This window comes from Apostichopus japonicus, chromosome 9 (genome assembly GCF_037975245.1).
Source record: "Apostichopus japonicus isolate 1M-3 chromosome 9, ASM3797524v1, whole genome shotgun sequence".
Classification (NCBI taxonomy): Eukaryota; Metazoa; Echinodermata; class Holothuroidea; order Aspidochirotida; family Stichopodidae; genus Apostichopus; species Apostichopus japonicus.
In genome coordinates, this window is record NC_092569.1 from 22,608,932 (window position 1) to 22,630,053 (window position 21,122).

General features: G+C 33.9%; 3 protein-coding genes across 3 annotated transcripts in view; 2 read left to right on the forward strand and 1 right to left on the reverse strand.

Moving 5' to 3' along the window:
- Positions 1-21,122, forward strand: part of LOC139973996 (fibrinogen-like protein A) — a 162,059-nt gene that overhangs the window by 46,091 nt on the left and 94,846 nt on the right. The window lies entirely within an intron of this gene.
- LOC139973989 (uncharacterized) overlaps positions 1-21,122 on the forward strand; it is a 128,673-nt gene that overhangs the window by 39,252 nt on the left and 68,299 nt on the right. The gene's annotated exons all lie outside the window — the stretch shown is intronic.
- Positions 4,478-15,531, reverse strand: LOC139973784 (uncharacterized). The gene is made up of 8 exons (XM_071980651.1): positions 15,460-15,531; positions 9,416-9,446; positions 8,349-8,521; positions 7,689-7,953; positions 7,112-7,320; positions 6,428-6,727; positions 5,660-5,846; positions 4,478-4,506 (listed from the first exon to the last, which is right to left on the reverse strand). Exons 1-8 carry the CDS (start codon positions 15,529-15,531, stop codon positions 4,478-4,480), a joined length of 1,266 nt encoding a protein of 421 aa, XP_071836752.1.

A 21,122-nucleotide genomic window follows, 5' to 3' on the forward strand; every position in this document is an offset into this window, starting at 1 on the left:
GCGGAACAGAGGGTATTCCGCCTACCCGCGGAATTGAGTGGATTCCGCCGAACAACGGAAAGGAGGCTCGTTCCGCCTATTTTTTCGGAATATACTATTATACTGGTTTCTGGCGGAATTAGGAATATTCCGCAGGTCATATACTGGGACTCTACACCTGACTATGTATTCAGATGTTCATTTAATGCCCGTAGCATGAAACTGAAAGCAAGTCGTGTTATAAATAGATTGTTTATAACTACGACCTTGTGTGCCTGAGTATTTATTTCAGAACAGAACTCCGTTCCAGTGATCCTAGACTCCAGTCGAGACCTGATCTCACACCACGGACGAGGTAGCGTTACAATATTCAACATTCATTGTTGTTTTGTTTCTTTACTATAAAATATCACAACGAAAAAGCTACCTTAGGTCATCTTTCAAGACACATGCAATGTTCTTGTGTTATATATACTATTCTATTTTTTCTGTTGTACCTTACAATTACATTATGTACCTGAATGTGCTGTAATGACTTAACTATTGTTGCATGCTGACCGAGTTATATTTTACCTAGGCTGTTAACATATAAATTTAAACCACACCGCACCAACGTTTTGTTCTCTCCACCATTTCAGTTAATTATTGAAGGAAATCAACACCAACGAAGGGTTAAGAGTAAAAATAAAAAAATAAATGGTATTGACTAGATGTTTCCATTCATCAATTATATTTACTGGGGAAAATCATGACATGAAATAAAGAAAAAAAAGGTCTTAATAATCCACTTTACAGTTTGGCTACATGAGTACGTTTAATTGGAAGAGCCCCCTCTAATTGCTTCAAATATATGTTTATCAATATTTCATATAACTTCGCCGATATTAACGCAATAATTTATTCAATAATACTTCGTTGTAGGAATGTTATTAACTTTCTCTCGTATTCTTTATCATTTTCTCCCACTTCGTCTATGTATTTTGTTTTGGTTTACAGAGTAGCCTATGCAGTTCCTAGCCATTATTGTTATAGAAAACTAGGATATGAAAATGAATATTCATGTGAAATTGTCTATTGTCAATCAAATATAAGTTAAAAAGATCTTATTATTTGGAAGTGTCGTTTACTCCACCTTCGTACATATATTGATAATGCGGTACAGTGATCAGTAGGATTTACTATTTAATATCAAAATAAAAACCATCCCCTCTTTATTTATACATCCGTGTGCGTTTATTGGATAGACGTTTGATGGAAAGATCCCTTAAGGTAGCATACGCCCATTAAAAGCCCCATTGACTTACACACTAAATCACAAAAGTAATGTGGTCTCTAAGTCTAGGTAGAAGTTTTCACTAGCTAAACGCTACCCATCACCGGATAGCTGACAAATTGGCCTTTCATGGCACCATCAATTGTCCGTATCATGACCATGTAGATTTTTTGCTATCCGAGAAGGACGTTTTCGTCACTTGTAAACAAACCTCTTCACTCAGTGGTAAACAAATTTCCTACGCTGCTCCTGGGAGGCCTAAAAGGGTCTAATTTTCTCACCACATGTACTTCCATTCATGCTCTTCAACATGCAATCCACAAAAAACTAGATCATGATTGATGATGACAGGTCACAAAAGATGTTCTCCTGCTGCTTTTTTGCACTTTTCCTGAAGGAGAACAATCGAGCCGATGGATATAGACTCTAATAGGAGTATGCCACCTTAGATGTGTCTTGTACCATGACAGTTAAGACTTTCTGGAAACGAGGTAACGGTACAATGCTTTTTACCACATTGGCGGCGCATTCACATACATTGGTAATTAATTTGGTGTCTTCGTGTAGTAGGAAAACCTTTCGCCTTTTGGGGGAAAATTTTGATAAAACAAACCATTTCACGGGCATGGTTCTAAAGCAACGGGTTGCTGGTGCTACGGTGGCGCTTCAGTTCACAAAGGAAAGCTTTAAAACTATGCGTCTAAGTTTTATCACATTTTGTTTTGCTTCGATCACTTGGGTACGTAAGCATACTGGGTCTCATGTGGAAAGTGTTTGTACGAAGACGAAAATCCGTGGGCGTATAAGGCTTTAGATTGATGAATATCTATATCCGTATGGTTCCTTGGTAGCATCTGCAAACGCTTCCTGCATACGTTTGACTGGCTCTGGATGCATCTTTTTTTGCCAAATTTGAGACTTGGATTTTGTCTCTAGGGCTTTTAAATAACACGATGTAATGTGTGATATTACTCGTTTCCTTTGCCAGTTAAATAAAAATTGTGATATAGCTCATGAAAATATTTCATATGATCATCTTTCTATTAGCATCATATTTTCATGATGAGTTTCTTTTGGAAAACCAATCATTTGTGCGTTGATCGTTCCCATGTGACGTCATGATATCGTCTAAAAACATCAACTTTTTGTAAGATGGGTCAAGGTTTGTCTCCAATTCCAACAGGTGACCTTCAACAAAAGGATTTTAGAGAGGGCCACAGACAGCTCCATAACAGATGGCTGGTATTCCCCATAGCAATGCACAACCCTCTCAGGCGTATATTGGTAACTTCGGATATATTGAGAGAAATGAATCCGTTTTAAAATATCACCTTAATTATAAAGAACAAATGTATCGACTATGAAAAGGACAATACACGCAATTGTCTCATGGGAGCTACCGTCATTTTAGCTTACGAATAATTGAATCCTGATTACCACGCACTCTTCTGATTAAAATGATTCTGGCAATATGAAATGCCAGAAATAAGACGTCCAAAGGAGTAAAACAAAAAAAAATTGCTCAACTCTAACGAGAATTGCCACCCAGTTACTTCCCGGTTCTCCTTTTATTTAATTGTTTTGTATTAATGACGGTTCTAGAAAAGAAGGTAAATTGTCTATTAATATGTTACGAGTTTAACCACTACTATCACAACGTCATATTCAGCGTATACAAACACGCTCACACTTCTGCTCAGGGCGTACTCAAATTGCATTTCAAGACGCACATTATCCTTTTACCGAAATTAAAGAGGCCTCCGCTAGCTAGGTCAGGTGTCATTTCAAAGGCATAAAACGGGTAACCTTTGGCGTAGTCACTACGACTGATCTGATTGCCTTTGTCACTGATTATACTATTTAATCCCGAAACCAGGCCATTACGTAGCGATCAACCGTATAATTAGGGTGTAACGGTTTCCATGGTAGCTGTTCACCGTCTACGTATAACGTTAAAATAAGAATGTTGGGCCCATGAAGTTAAATGGTGCGACGGCGTTGCATCCACAGTCCCTCTCTCTCTCTCTCTCTCTTTCAGCCGATTTGAAGTAGAATTACTACGGAATTTTTAAACATGTATGTACATCACCAACAATATTTGATTGATAACAATTCTGTCCATACGAACCAGCAATTATATGACGGTAAGGATAATATGTCAGTTTTATGTATCTCTTTCTTCATTTATAATAGTTGTTCTAGGTTATTGGATATTGCTTGAAAATATTAAGGGAAAAGCAACCATAGATTATTTAAAATAGTATATTATTTTCGTTGTAGTAATTGGCATCCATAAATGAACACAACGGTATGGTATTTCAGAGAGATCCGAGTCATATTTCACTGGTATAGGTGCTGGAAAGAGCGGGTGGGTTGCTGTCGGTGACAAATATAGACAGAAGAGCCTTTCTTATAATCTTTCTACACTCTAAACTTGTTTATTTGATGTTTTCTAACAATTGTTCTTTATATTTATAAAGACCGCACTTGTTTCCTTTTTATTTTTGAATGCTTTTGTTGATTTTATCTCAAGTTTTACTTCAATCCTTCCTATTTAGAAATTACTTGAAATGTATTCAGGAAAATGAAAGTAGAGGGAAACTCCAGGGTTTTCAGCGCGATAACAAAACTTCATTTAATAAAATGCTTTGCCAGTTTTACATTATCCATTTGTTATGTTATTTCGAAATCAAGGTAATTTAGATATTTCCATGTGTTCTTATATTAGTCATCTCGTCTGGCTTGTAGTTTTGCCCTCTTTACGAATTATCCACAGGGTCGAAAATGGTGCGACACTCTCTTTCCAGTACTGTGAAAGAAAAACTAAGGATCCAATGTTTACAAAAGGGCCGACAAAGGACCACTTTCCATAAATCAAAGTGTACCTTTTGTCACTTTGAAAATAACGTGTTTGACATTGTTGTAATCTTAAAGATGAACCCCGCAAGTTCTTTGAATAATCAACAAGACTCCATTATCTGATGTTGAATACCAAGGATGTGAAGACGGAATACAAAGGCCTCTGTCATCCCGTGCCCCCCCCCCACCTCCCCACCTATGCCCTCCAATTTCTGTGAAATTCTTGAAGATGACACTCTCCTTTGAATTTGTAAGTCTCAAGGGGATTCATGTCGGAATATCACTCATATGTGTTATATTTCAAATACAGTAGTACGCTTTAAATATGTGCTGGGGTTCGTGGGGATGATCAGGTGGTTATCGCACTTAACTAGGAATTCGGAGAACGATAATTTCTAGAGTCGGGACAATCAAGCAGATGACAAAATGAACAATCACTACATCATATTCTTACATGGAGATGAGTTAGAAAGAACGAAAGTTATGCAGATTAATGGTAAGTTAGTGAGTCTGGTTGAATACGTACCTTTGGCAAATATCTAATTAAAGGAGTCTGCCAGAATCCTGGTTATATACGATCAACTTCGTGTGCATGTAAACGCTTCTTTCATTTTAGTAAGCAAATGTATCATCTAATTGTGTCAATGTTAAGATATTGATTCATGAATAAGAGGGCAATTATTCTGGTGATTTCGGTTGGTTGTGTTCTTTCTGCATAAACTATTGCGCTTTACTCTGGCAGTAGAACTGTTCTCTCAAACATATTACATAAACAACCCAGAAAGTAAATCGAAACGTATAAGATATCGTTCATAGTTAGGCGATGTCATAACATTGTCACTTGTGTTTATTCAATATAATCGCAACTTTTGGAAAGGAATATTACTGGTCAGTAAACTGATGTATTTTTTTAATATATTTTATTTGCATCACTTCTTAGTATTCTCAGTGACATCATTACTAAAAACATTTAAGAAAAATCGAATTCAATACCATTTTGGAAAACTCTGGACAAATTATCGAATGCCATCGACTTTCCTGTGATTGTTGTACCCCTCTTAAATTGTTTTTCCGTCGTTTGATAGTTTGCCTTGGATTGCATTGGAAGGCTAACTAGTGTCTCTTTCCTTCACCTCCATCTTTTAAATATGCAAACTTCCACTAGCTTCGATATGTACTTCCTTGTTTAATATATGGTATTATATCGCCAACCGTTTCCTGTCCTTGTTACCTTGAAGACTTCAAATCCACTACTTTGATCATTGACTTGGCCGTATTTTCATTGTTGTTGCTGTTATACCGCAATCAGAACCGTGAAGATTCGTCCAGAAGATACCGCGGTTATCGTTGTATGAGTAGTCACCATTCAGATTGGAGTAGCCACAGGAATAGAAAATTGTCGCATAGACCGGGTTTTTGTTTCGGCAACTTCTATAAGGGTAATTACCACTACAGCCATCACAATTATAACATTTATAATGATAATAATAATCATAATAATAATTATAACAGTAATATTAATGATGATAACAACAACAGTCAGAGTACTCGTATCCACCAGTAGCCACGCGGTCGCTGAATGAGTAGCAGTTGCTGGTAGAGCCCGTGCTACTATCGTCTGCATACCACCAGCCACCTCGGTGTTTTTCTGCGCAGTCGAAGGTACTCGATCCATCGTTGTCTTGATCGTGCGTACTAAACCGATGCCCTGAATTTGCTCCCATAGCATTGTTACCTGGAAGGAAATTAGCAAATACTGAATGAAGGTATTTTCTTGTAAAATACGATTTTGTTTTCCTTTTATATGTACTGGACATTATTAAGTCACTTTAGGTTCGTTTGCTATAGTTGTCGGTTATAATTGCGTTTGTTATTTTGTTCGTTTAAGTTGGGCTTACGTTATATTTGTTGTGGTTTCATATACGAGTTCTAAATTATCGTAAGGGAGTTTACAATATTGAACAAAGGAGTCAAGTTTGCGAATTTAACTGGAGCGGTTCCAATTCTGTCAATTCGTCTGGGACCTCATTTGAAAACATCGTTGATTATGAAAATATATTTCTTAATGTCAATATTGTATTTATATTATTATTTATTTCTCTTCGACAAATATTAAATAATATAATATAATAATATAGTTGTGAGTGACAGATAATATAGTTGTGAGTGACAGATTAACAGAAATGTAAACGGTGCATTTGTTGAAGTGTTCACATACTTTATTTATTTAATTAAAATGTTAGTGAACGAAGTCCTGTTATATGCGAAAATAAACAGTTAACATGGTTAATTTTTTTTTCAATAGTTAAAACTTACTGTCCAACCACCACTAGACATTTCACAATAAACTTCAAAACCAGAACTTCCAGCGGGATAAATGGTATATGCTCCGTTATTTGTTCTGTTTGCTGCATACAGATCAGAACAATCTATCGGTCCACTGCGGGTACATGTAAGACCATCGCCTTCAAACCATTCGTTACAGTAACATCTACGGACATCATTCCGCTCCTCGCAGGTTGCGTCTGCGCTACAACTGTAACTCTCACTTGTCAAGTTGTTACTGTTGCAAGTTATCCGTAAAGAACAGTCAGAATTAATGTATGATTCACCTTCCTGGGAATGATAAATGTTAAACGACATATTTCAGTGAAAGTAAAATCAATGTTTATTTGGTACAACGCTTGATAACGCTCTTTGAGTAAAACTGAATTTCTACTATTAAATGGTCGTGAGCGTTTTATATATGTTAGGTAAAGTTCATCATTCTGGGTGTAATTGTTTTGGATGCCTTGTATTTTGCTAGGTCTCAATTAGAAGACTTTTGCAAGAACAGGTAAAACCGAAATAGAAGTGAAAATCTATATCATCAATAATCATGAGAATTAATAACATATAAAATAAAAAGTAAGGTCAATCAATTGAAATCCAAGATTTTATGTTAAAGTGTACTTTTCATGTTATATATTAAGACTTGTGAACGGCATCAAATAAACTTACTGCTAATACGACGCCTTTTTTTTCGACGTAACAGCCACATTGCTCTTGAGGTATGCAGTTGTCTCCAAGCACCATGTGGTTTTCTGGACAAAGACATCTCTCTGGATCCGCTGGATTCGGTATGACACAATCATTCGGATTCTCACAAGTTCTTTCACATGTATTGTCATAATTATCCTTGTTGGATGAGCACCAGGTAATGGGTAAATCTGCGGAAATTAATTCCACAACCAGTTAATCCTAGCTTGAAGTGTTAACTCGCTGTTGTGACATTACGTTATTAGATCATTGTGTTACCAACGTAATGCTCTGGCCGCTCAGAAGATTTGCTGATTGTTAACATAGGATTAAATATAAGCGGGATTTTTTATTATTAAATTAAGGCTCATTCAACTTATTCTTATTTATGTCACACATACAAAATAATATGACAATTTCAAGTATTCGACTATGGGAATCTATAAATATTGTTGTGTATCATAATCATTTCCTCCATTGGAACTTTTCTTTCTGCATTCTTTAATTTTCGTTTTGACTACAAAAGTATGGAGAAAATCATTTAAAAAAAAAGTCTAACCTGTTATTCCTTCGACAACACCAAGACTTGTTATAGAATAATTCCCCCATTCATCGGCAATGCGAAAGTTGTCGTATGTCAAGGAATATGACTGGCCTGCATAATTCTCTAGCTCGATGAGCAGCTGGTACCTCTTTTGGTTTATCAAGTGAGCTAACTTTTCATTACCAATCAGAAATTCACTGCCTAAGAAACCAATTCCGTTTTTGTATTCGTCCCAGGTTCGATTAAAACCGATGGATCCATCAAGACGTCGTTGTATGACCTGAAGAATTCAAAAGATAGATAGACAACTAACGGATACATTGCATCATCTTATGAACTAAACCGTTTAGCCAATACGTGCGGCTCACATCAAGTACGAAAAGGATAGAACACATTTGTGATATTGTGTTGTATATTATGTTTATACATATTTAGAACACTACTATAGGTGTGCACAGAAAACAAGTTCTCTAATCGTACGAAAAGTCAATGTAATTACACTGAGTAGTTTTGTTTTGATATTAGGCTTCAAATAAACATACCTCGTACAAGGTAAATCACCAAACACAATGTAAAACTAAAATGGACTGAAAATGCCAATGTGTCCTATAAAGTGTGTCTCGGAGGGTAATGTATGTGATTGTAAGTGTTCGCGTCTTGAAATAGTTTACTTACTGTCCAACCTCCAGATGTAGTGTTTTGATCACAATATGTCTGAAATGGTTCCGGATACTGGTCAGGTTTAATCAGGTATACACCGGATTTGGCGTTGGTAGAAGAGCATTGGTTAAGTACTTCATGACAATCCCTTGGATACTCCGGAGTTTGGAATAGAAAATACTGCAAGTCTAGCACCAAAATATTGTAAAGAAGAAGATGAGAAAAAATCGTAAAACTGTTGCAGGTACAGTTCCATATGTAAAGAATTATTTCAAGAGAAATATAATATATGGCTACATTGCAATAGATTTGTTTTAACTACACAGTAAACATGACGTGGTAACTACCATGAACCATAAAAAAAAAGGTATTCAAACATTTTCGGCTAATATTCATAGAGGCTAATATAAGCAAGTATATTTTATTTGAAAAGAAAATCTGACGCAAAGAACTACCGTGAATCTGTGACGACATGGTCACAGAAGCAAACATGATTAGTAATAGCTTTCCTCGACAAGAGGGTATGATTTGGACCTATTTTCAGCTTACAACAATCTAAGGTTTATCAACACTGAACTGGGATTTGAAAGTGCCAAATTATTGAACAAGCCTACAGTATACAAAGTCTAAACAAAGTGCGTGTTTTGTCCCTTCTGTTACTGTTACTTATCATTTAGCCTCTGAAGAAGATCCTTCTAGGATCGAAACGTCAGGCCAACTTACTTTGCACAAATTACTAAGAAATATGAATAAATATAATCTGAACTATTTTTATTGCTTGAAATAAATATTGACTAAAGACTTGTATTTCTTTCAGTTTTATTATCGCTGAGTATCTATAATTTACCCCAATCAGCGCAAAAATTACTTCAATACACAGTGCAAGGAAATTATTGAGAATTGTAAATTATTATTTATCTTACAAATTGAAATAGGAGAAAGTACCACATATGAAGTACATTTAGATGGTTCCTTTCTATATTAAACTTTTTCCAAATTATGATTTAGATAACAAATTTATGTTAATTGGTTAGCTTTCGGAAGTTTATATAAACCGTTACCCTTACAGAACGAAAACTTACTTGAATCGTTGACTCTTGTGCTTGACGATATCTGAGGTAACAAAAAATTAAGGAAATGTACGATTAAGCAAAGTACATTCTGAAGAAACAATATCGAGTGAAGAAGGTTGTACGAAGGTCAATGTATCACAAAAAACAGGCCATACGCCTATCTATTACACCTTCATTTTAACATATACTATCATTTTAAGTTTAAATATACAAAATAGAATTGAATAGCCTCTTAAAATACAATCTGATTTCGCTTTTGATTCAAATAAATGGACTATTTCCAACTTGACAATTATTATCGAAAAAGATGATAAGAACGGAAAGAAAATTTCACATTCCAAAATCTAAGCAGTAATAGAATGTTTCGCAATCTTAATATTTCTTTAACATTGATTTTACTGCTTATAAGCATAGCTTATATAAAAGTAGGTTTTATTGAATAGCTTTAATTGTTTCAAAGTATGATTATATGTCTGTTTGCATGTCTTCTAATACTTCTTATTTATCATTACTATACATAAAACAATCATAAGTCACCATACACTAACTTAATTAAACGATCATAACTACGATAAGCAGATGAAAGTAATAATTCCCTGTGCATTATGCTAATTGAAATGTAAATGACATATTATATGAGAAAACGAAAAAAACCTACAATATATAATTGAAAGAAAATTAAAAGTACAAACATCAGCATTATCCTAGTGGTGTTCGTATAGTAAGTTAAGTGCAATTATCTATAGCGGGAAACTTGATATATTATGCTAATGAGGTACTTATACACTGGGACAACGTGCAATTTATCCTCAAAAGCTTGAAAATAGCCAAGTTTTGAAAATATGCCCCAAAATAGAGCAACCACAATTGAAAATTCATCCGTTGTGAAGAAGAGTATTGTTTGTTTCAATACGTACAAGCCACTTGATTGACTTGGACAAGCATCAACAACACAATATATCTTTTTGTCTTCAACATCACAAAACACGTATACGTTTTACGCCCCAGCTACTGAAGCTAATTTTCAACATTCGTTCGCCTGAAAGCTACAACTGTTGCAACAACTTTTTGCGACAACAACGTTTTGCTCATAGAAAATATGTCGATATTTTTAGAAATATTGTACTCAGAACGTATGCAATAACTAAGGCTTTCAATGTACACACATTATGCAGAGTTATCTGTAACCTACAAAAACATTGTTAAAGTAATATTTTATATTTTTATAAATAAAAAAAAAACAAGTTTAAGAGTAGAAAATATTTGGGCAAAGTCGAACACATGTACAACGATTCACGCTCAATCAAAATAACCTTATGTATAATAAAAAAGACAAGTTAGCTTATCCATAACGAAAACTGTTTTGATTACCCATTGTCTACATCAGCAAAAGCGGATACTCTTTTGGCAACTTTACGTGTACTGTATCTATTTAAGACAGAACACCATTCTTGAAAGCCCCACAACATCCCCGTGAACCCAGCTCCCATGAAAACACATCCTTGTTTATAACAAAACGTGCATGAATATTTGTTTTTTACCTTTCGTTGGCGTAATTCTCTGAAGTATTCTAAATCAAGGATAACACATAATATCATAACGACACATATTTTTCTTTTCTTCCCTTGATATAAAAGGAAGTGTCATTTGACGCCTGTACGCAAAGCTTTGTATGAAAGAAAGTAAGATACTACGTGGAAGGAGGAAATAATTCAGATATATTGCATGAAATGCACGATCCGTCTAATTCAGTAAGACATCACATTTATCCTATTGAATATAACATTTTAGAATTAGTTAGTATTTCATTTATGTATTGATTCAGGACAACTCTTACCTGGTTTACATGTGCTGAGATTATCCGATAACTCGTTAATTAAGTATGTTGGGAGAAAGAAGCTAATGATATACCAGTCGTGCAAAAATTCTTCTCTAAAACGATATTTTTGTCAAAGTAGTTATTATAAAATCTAAGTGTCAAAGTAAAGGATATCTGTTAACTTTAAAGAAAATGATAGGTAACTGTTCAACAAACACATCAAATTTCAAATATGACTTCTTGTAAAACAATTTATAGAGTTTCTGTCAAGTTATATCCATTTGAAAATTCTTGGCAATCAACATCATCTAGATTCCCTCAAAACAACATGATTTTGAATAATAGCCGTTCTTGTCTACGTGATCACGTGTTGTATGGTAACATTTTCCATATTTTTTAAATTATAGACTTTGCAAGGAAGAAACGAGGAAATGATGATACAAGCCTGTCTTGTCGACAACGTGGCAAAAAAAGCTCTGAATCATAAATTATAACCTTTCTACAGTTTTGTTCTTTAAAAAAAAAACAGAATCAGGAAATTTACAACGGAAACGCAAAGCGAGAAAGCATACGAATTTATTTATTGTTTTGTCTGGGAGGGTTGAGTTATGTTAATAAACAAGTCTGTTTACTCTTTTCCTTTATCTTGACATTGGTTTGGTACAATTTAAAAAACAAAATCTTGGAATGAATCTTTTTTATTATTGTGGGTTAGTCGACGATCTTTCTGATGTTATAGGCAAAATTTCAAAACTAACAACGTTTCACAGTGACTTTTTTGTATTATACTTTATTCTCAATTTCTTATCACTTTCCATAACATTTAGGTTAACATGTTCGTACTTTATTTTTAGTTTTAAAGCGGTGTTTCGTGCAAACTTGTTACAAAAATGTTGGCTATTAGAATAATTATATTTAGTTGATGGTTATTACATTGATAACGTCAAAATCATCCATATGATAAACGCACGTGACCGAATCGAAAATATTATTAACAGATGCATGTGTAATACAATACAAGGACCGCCAGAAGGAAACAAGACATTGGAGAACAATCAGTGTTACCTTAACCCGGAAATCGTCAGGGAAACAATTGAAATTAAGAGGTTGATGCATTTTAAGAAGGAATATTAAGATTGACATTGCTTGGTCATGAAAAAAAAGTTTCAAGACAAAATACAGAATTATTAAGATAAACAGTTTGTACATAAAACTATTAGAGACGATGTATCAGTATTGAGCTAGTACAAAAAGGGGTTACTTGGCTTACAAATATCGGTTGCTTAATTACCTGTATCAAATATAAGGTGTGTTGGGGATGTTTGGCAAATAATTGTTGATCCTTGTAAGATACATTCGTTTCCTCTTGTGTATTTGCATGGTGAACTGATCAATATTTATTCGTTCGTAGGCCTACGTGCCTGTTTAAAATGTGTATTTGGTGTATTAAAAGTGTATTACATAAATGCGTCTATTCTGTTATGTTTTACAGATACCTGCACAGAGGACAAATTTGAAAGTTGTTGTCAGATATACATATATTGTAATACTTAACATATTAACACTTTTGTGAACGAGAATTTGAAAGTGCTTGGAATTCTCTAATTTTGAATTGATCTAGTACTGTTTTTGTAGTGTAAACTTGGTTGTTAAATATTGCACACATAAACTGTTACAATACTGAGGTTTTCTTAGCTCGTTTTGTAAAAAAAAGAAAACATTTAAGCTACACTGTGTAAAGCTGCCATTTTTATGTACACGAAAAACCCATCAATACATTATGTTCACATATTAAACGTCTGTTTATTAGGAATTATGCTTCTTTCATATATTAAATCCAACAGATTGATAATATCAGTATAAAGATGTAAATATAGCAAGTTGGATATTACACTAATTAAAAGTTTATTTATCATTTCTGTATGCATATTTATTCTTTAAAAAATCAAAAGCTGAAATTGATCTATTTTATCATACTAGTTGGGCAGTCATTTTGACGGAGAGATACATTTTGTATTCGGAAAATATGAAAATTTTTATGAATCGACAGAACAAATTGTCACCGTGAAGGAATGACTTCACAAGTTGTTTTATGATATTGTTACTTGTTCTATACATTTTCATTTTAAGCTTCATGCGATATTTTCTTTGATTAACAAATTATTGGTTAACAACTTAATCATAAAGTCATTTTTCCTAGCGTAGGTTTATGGATACTTAATCATATGTAGGGTTTTGAAACCCATGTGCTCTCGTTACAAGGCCGTTTAGGGTTTCTTGTGATACAATTTATAGAGTGTGTGTAAAATTATATCCATTTTGAAAATTCTTGGCAATAATACCTCGTCTAGACTCAATAACAACAACACGATTTTGAAAAATAGCCGTTCTTGTCTACGTGATCACGTGTTGTATGGTAAAGTGTTCAATAGTTTTAATTAAAGACTTTGCATGAAGAAACGAGGATATGATAGCTTCAAGCCTGTGTTGTCGACAACGTGGGGAAATAGCTCTGAATCATAAATGACAACATTTCTACAGTTTTTGTTCTTTTAAAAAACAGAATCAGGAACTTTACAACGGAAACGCACAGCGAGAAGATATATACATCTATTTATGTTTTTGTCTGGGATGATTGAGTAATGTTAATGAACAAGTCTGTGTTACTGTTCTACCTTTTCGTGACATTGTTTTGGTAAAACTTTAAAAAAAAAAAAACTTTCTTAGAATGAATCTTTCTTTCTTATTGTCGGTTAGTAGACGCACTTTCTGATGCTACCGTCACAATTTCAAAACTAAAAACTTTTCACATTGATTTTTTTTTATTTGTACCTTATTTCCTATCACTTTTCATAACATTTATTCTATAATTGTCGTACTCTATTTGTATTCTTAACGGAAAGTTTCGTGCAAAATTCTTTCATGTATGTCGACTATTTAAATATTCACATTTAGTTGATGATTATTACATTGACATGCGTTAAAAAATCATTCCTATGGTTAACGCACATGACTGAATCAAATACATTTTTAACAGATATTTAATTTTGACATATTAAACTTCTGTGTCTAAGAAATTATTTTTTTGCGGAATACTAAATCCAACATATTGATCATATCAGTATAACGTTGTAAAAATAGCAATTTAGTAATTAAACTTATTTAGAACTTTAATTATCATTTCCGCATGCATATTTGTTCTTTTAGAAAATCAAAAGCTGAACTGTATTTATTTTATCATACTAGTTCGGCAGTAATTTTGACGGAGAGATAAATGTTGTATTCGTAATATATGAATTATTTTATGAATTGATGGAACAAATTGTCATCGTGAAGGAATATCTTCTCAAGTTCTTTCTTGACATTGTTACTTGTTTTATACCTTCGCATTTTAAATTTCATCCGATATTTTCTTTGATAAACAAATGATTAGTTCACAAGTTAATCATAACGTTATATTTCTTAGCATAGGATAATGGATATTCTATCATATGTAGGGTTTTGAAACCCTTATGCCCTCGTTACAAGACCGGCTGTGCACTCAATATGGACGAGAAACTTGTTGTATTATAAACAGAATTGTGTGAATTTGAGATATATATAAGTGATAACATTTAGACATTTCCATATGTATATGTATTTTGTATGTTTCAAAGTTCTTCTCCAAAGATATTTGTCTTGATTTTTAATAGTTTAGCCTCTAAAAAGACATGTCAAAGATAGATGTTCTGCCTAGTAAAATTCTGTTGTAGATTTTCTTTTTACGCGTTTGTTGGATTCTGAAAAAAATCAATGATGTAATTCATAATTGGGTATCAACTAATGATACAGGATTGACAGTACGAATAGTGGGGCTATCAGCAGAAAATATAAGGGCAAGATAATAAATGCAATAAAGTAATAAAGAGAGATAATTGTGTGCAGAATAATGCTCGATAACGCACAACATTTACACACAAAAAAAAAAAACATATCTCTATTTCAAAAAAGTTACAGTTGAACAGAGCCGATAGCTCACCAATCGTAATATTCTCTACAAATACTCGACGTAACAAGTCAGCGCAGATAGACGTTGTTTTATTTTATATGTAGAAAGACGTACAGGAATTTGTTAATCTGAAGTTAATGAAATACTGAGTACCAAATTGTAAATCAGTGGAAAAAAATTATACAAGTAAAACAAATCAAACTTTGAAGAAATTAATTTCATTTTATTAATATTTTAGAGACTTACCCGAAAACCATTTGAGTTTAAAAGCAGCAACACCGCAAAGACCAAAAAACATTTGCTTTGAAGTTCTGCCATTGATCCAACACGAAAGAGAGAAAAAAGGGTGCACGAAATAAAGGAGATACTTGCTGACCTTCTGAGACAGTGACAGAAGTAATGAACGTGAAATCTTTACACAAGGAGGCACCTTCATACGTACGGATGTCCAATTGCACCACGTTATATATCAGTCGGTCATATTTAAGATCCATAATTTATGTTATGCAATCTAGTTTGTCCCATATCGACATCTGCATTTAATGTAAGTGTCATTATTATTACAGGATAAATATGTGCTTTGTCCACTCAGAAGCTCTTTTATCTCGAATCGTTAGTTAGAATTTAAAACTCGCGATTTTACCACAAGGAAAGGATAAGAATGGTTGTTTACATCCCACACAATAAATGTCAAATTATCTGTATATTGACCATTACTGAATTAAATGACTATATTTTAATTGTCTTAAGCTTGCCACATATCTTTACGAATTAACAAATATAAGGTCGAATGTGGAAGGCAAATGATAAGCACTAAGAACCGTGTTTGTCCGTCGTTTACTGATATGGGACATCATGCATGCAAAAGACGCTCTCAACGTATTAACATACTTTAACACCAAATCACTCGGAATAGTGAGATATCGATATCAAACAGCACCTTTCGGATATTAGACGAATCACAGGAATAGTTATTTCTGCTGGCCTATCGCGGAATAGAGTATTTCTATTTAACGATGTGGTTTTGTTCTTATTTACTGGGGTGTTAAACATTATCAATAATTTGGTTAAAACAACAACAATAATATTGTTTTTCCACCCGATATTCATGGCTCGTACATTAACTACTATTCATGTCTTGTAACAAATGTTTTGAACACAAAGTAGTAATTACTGATAATTATTGATAAACGGTTGTAGGACATAACTGTAGTTGCTGTGCCAACCATTGGGTGCGAGTTCTTTAACACGCGGTTAGAAAATGAAGTCGTATCTAGTCGTTTTATGCTATCAGTAAGCGTATGGGTATACCGGAACATTGCATTTCTTCGTTCTCGGAATGACGAATTGGCGTAGTATAAAGAGAGTTGTGAACTGGAATCAAACGGTACAGTACCTACTTTACTTCAAACACATATCTAGTACCGTACATGTTACTACTGTCCATGTCTCACAACCGTTCATCATTAATCTTTACTTTGTGTTCGTAACATGGTAACATGTGTTACAGGTGGCACCAGTACTTACTGTGCTAATTATGAGTATCGGCTGGTTTTTCACATATTATTATATTATTTGTTACAATATCACTCATGCAGTAAACTGTTGAAATGATGCAATTCACTTTAAATGATCATAACCAGGAACTACCCATTTCATACGCATAATGATTTCAAAGTACCTTAAAGGCTTTAACGTTACACAATCATTTCCAAGGTAATGCCTTCTATTTTCCTTGCTGGTATGTACAAGATATTATATGTTAAACAACGTGGCTGGCAACTTACGATACTCAACGGAATCTGGTGGACGTATAAACCGTATGATATCACGTGCTTGAGCCACGTAACACTGTTCCACGTGCTCGAACTGATGACATCACAAGGAAGCACATCTTAAATTATGACGAATCGTGGGTGGGTTCTTTACTACAATGATACACAGGCAAATTGTCAGACGGTATTATCTGTGCCAAGAAATTGGAGTTCGCACTTCTTGTGTTAAAGCATTTACCCCCTTCCTCATATAACCTAGTAGAGGAATTTGACCTAGTTGTAATTACAGGATTGTCTTCGGAATGTGGTGAAAGAGGATCAGGGCGAAGTATTATATAAGCCAAATAAAAGAAATCACATTAATGTTTACTGTGTTAGACAAAATGTTTGACACTGAAATAAAGTGTTTACTAGCAGTAAGAAACAACGAAATGGTTGTACTCGCATATATGCCGTGAGTTACACTGAATGATATCGATGGGTGTATAGTACATGAGGATTTGGTCAAAATGATACAAACATATGTATTTGGTGTATCTAATTGTAATATTATATACAACAAGGAAGTAGGCGGTCTCAACGATAATCACTGTGACATTTCGGAGGGGAGCCATCGCCTAATACTTATAAATGATAGGCGCTTATTCAAACACATATCTAGCAATATTTAAGTAAATTCGAAAATAATAACTCATTGTCGGAATATTTTTAAAATTCTCTCGTGTTCTGCATCATTTTCTCCCATTCCGTCTAGTGTTTTTATTTTTACTGCACGGGATAGAGTATGAAAGTCCTTACCATATTATTGTTACTGAAAACTTTTTCGATCAATATAAAGAAATACCATTCCAAAGACATTAAGAATATTTCCACCTGATTATGTTTGTGTTATGTCTCACCGTCTAACACAACTAAGATCACTTTGGATTACTGGTAGCAATTTTGTGATAACATATTCGGCGTCCCATACTGCTTGCGATTTCCTGTCACCGAACATATCGCATTTCACCGATTCTAGGATATAAAAATAAATATTCATGCGTATTTGTCAATTACCATACTAAAATATATGTGAATAAAGATGTTTTGATTTCAAGTGTCGTATACGCAACCTCTGTATATATAATATAGTTGTACAGTGATGAGTGGGATTGCGATACGTCAGGAATATGGGATGTTGGAAATGGTTCTGTTAAAGTTCTAAACAAAATATAATTGGAAGAGCCCCCTCTATTTGATTCCGGTGGGTATATGGATCGGGGACAACCTTTACAACATATACCTTATGAAATACTTATTTGTGGAATTGATAAACGATTATTCAAACATTTTTTTTTCACCTATATGTTAGCAATATCCTTATTTTTTATTTAATCATTTATAAAATTAGATTACATTGTTGGAACGTTGTATATGTTGATATCATTTTCCTGATAACCACCTTACTTCGTTCGTGTTCGTAAGAGTGGCAGTTTTAATCGCTAATACGATTAATCGTGGTAAGTTTAGTTAATAGCTTTTTCTAAGCTGCAGACAGATCCCGTATTCTGTCACCAGTGTTGATTTTACCCAATGCAGGTTAATCAGTAAGTAATTATTAAAGCGATACAATACTTCGTCCATCGAATTTTCGAGTCACTGTTAAAGCGTAAAGTTACAAAGGCCTATTTTAATAAAATATATCATAGGATGTTGGTGTAACTAATTACATTGATTCAATTTACAGCTTCATAGAACATTCCTTTGATAGGGCAATTAAAAATGTTGTTCATATACTTAATTGTTAGACTTAATAACACAAAAACTCTGACGTTATACATGAAAAAGCGCAAACAAAATAAGCAACTTGGTACGTTTGTCTATGTGTGACATACATAATAATTCCTCAATGTTGTGTATTATTGAAATGCAATTTATAATTAAACTAAGAATTAGTGCATAGTGTGTTTCACTTAGCCTATACTTCATTAAATATGATGTTAATATTATACTCTGATGCAACAATAAACAGAGGAAATTTGGACAATTTTCGACAAAAAGACTCATTTACCTATATAAAAATGTTCAAGTCTAAACGTGATATTATGTCAAGAAAGAAAACGCACAATTTAACATGATTATTGAATAAATATCATCACTTATAGTTATACAATGGTACATTGGTACAATGGTACATCAACTGAATTTGGTATGCTGTAGCGTGTTAACAAACACTATTATCAGTCCAGGGTGTATATCGATTCTTCGTTGAAGTGTTAACTAACCCTTTTACATAGTTGAGATCCATCAATTAAAGTGACTGCGCTATATTGTCTAGGACAAAGACATTGGGTCGATTCCCCAGATGCAATATAAAACAAAAACATCCAATTTTATTTTGACAATGTGTTAACAATTTGACCTTTAGTGTTGAATGCCATGAGTTCTTCTGTTGCATATATGAAGTTAAAAAAAAAACACTTGGTTGAGTTATTAGATTGTTAAAACAATGCATTGATGTTACTGAAAACTAGGATAAAAATATGAATATTCATGTGAAAAAGTATATTGTCAATCAAATATAAGTTAAAAAAAAGATCTTATCATTTTCGAGTGTCGTTTACGCCACCTATGTACATATATTGATAATGTTGTACAGTGATGAGTGTGATTTAATATTTAATATCAAAATAACAAAAATAAAAACATCCCATCTTTATTAATACATCCTTGCGCTTTTTATTGGATAGGCGTTTGATGTAAAGATCCCTTAGATGTTTCTTGTACCATGACAATTTCGACTTTTTGGACGCGAGGTAACGGTACATTGCCTTTTTTACCACGTTGGCGGCGCATTCACATCAACTGGTAATTTAATTTGGTCTCCACGTGTAGTAGGAAAACCTTTCGCTTTTTAGGGGAACATCTTGATGAAAACAATCCATTTCACGGGCAAGATTCTAAACAGACGTGTTGCTGGTGCTATGGTGGCGCTTCAGTTCACAAAGAAAAGTTTTAGAACTATGTTTCTATGTTTTATCAGATTTTGTTGGCTTGTATCACTTGGGTACGCAAACATATTGGGTCTCATGTGTAAAGTGTTTGTACGAAAACGAACATCCGTGGGCGTATAAGGCTGTAAATTGATGACAAGGTATCCGTATGGTTCCTTGGTAGAATCTGCAAACGCTTCCTGCATACACGTTTGACTTGCTCTGGATGCATCTGTTTTGCCAAATTTGAGACTTGGGTTTTGTCTCTAGGGCTTTTAAATTACACGATGTAATGTGTGATATTACTCGTTTCCTTTGACAGTTAAATAACATTGTGATAAAGCTCATAGAAATATTTCATGTGATCAACTTTCTATTAACATCATATCTCTATGATGATTTCTTTTTAGAAAACCAATCATTTATGCGTTGATCGTTCCCATTTGATATCATGATATGGTATAAAATAATCAACTTTTTGTAAAATAGGTCAAGATTTGCCTCCAATTCCGACCGGGAGACCCTCAACAAAATGATTTTAGAGAGGACCACAGACATCTCCATAACAGCTGGCTGGTATTCCCCATAGCAATGCACAACCCTCTCAGGCGTATATTGGTACTTCCGGATATATTGAGAGATATGAATCCGTTTTCAAATATCACCTTAATTATAAAGAAAAAATGTATCGACTATGAAAAGGACAATATACGCAATTTTCTCATGGGAGCTACCGTCATTTTAGCTTACGAATAATTTAATCCTGACAACCACGCACACTTCTTATTAAAATGATTCTGGCAATATGAAATGCCAGAAATAAGACGTCCAAAGGAGTAAAAAAAAAATTGCTCAACTCTAACGAAAATTGCCACCCAATTACTTCCCGGGTTCCTTTTATTTGATTGTTTTGTATTAATGACGGTTCTAGAAAAGAGGGTTAATTGTCTATGAATACGTTACGAGTTTAACCACTACTATCACAACGTCATATTCAGCGTATACAAACACGCTCACACTTCTGCTCAGGGCGTACTCAAATTGCATTTCAAGACGCACATTATCCTTTTACCGAAATTAAAGAGGCCTCCGCTAGCTAGGTCAGGTGTCATTTCAAAGGCATAAAACGGGTAACCTTTGGCGTAGTCACTACGACTGATCT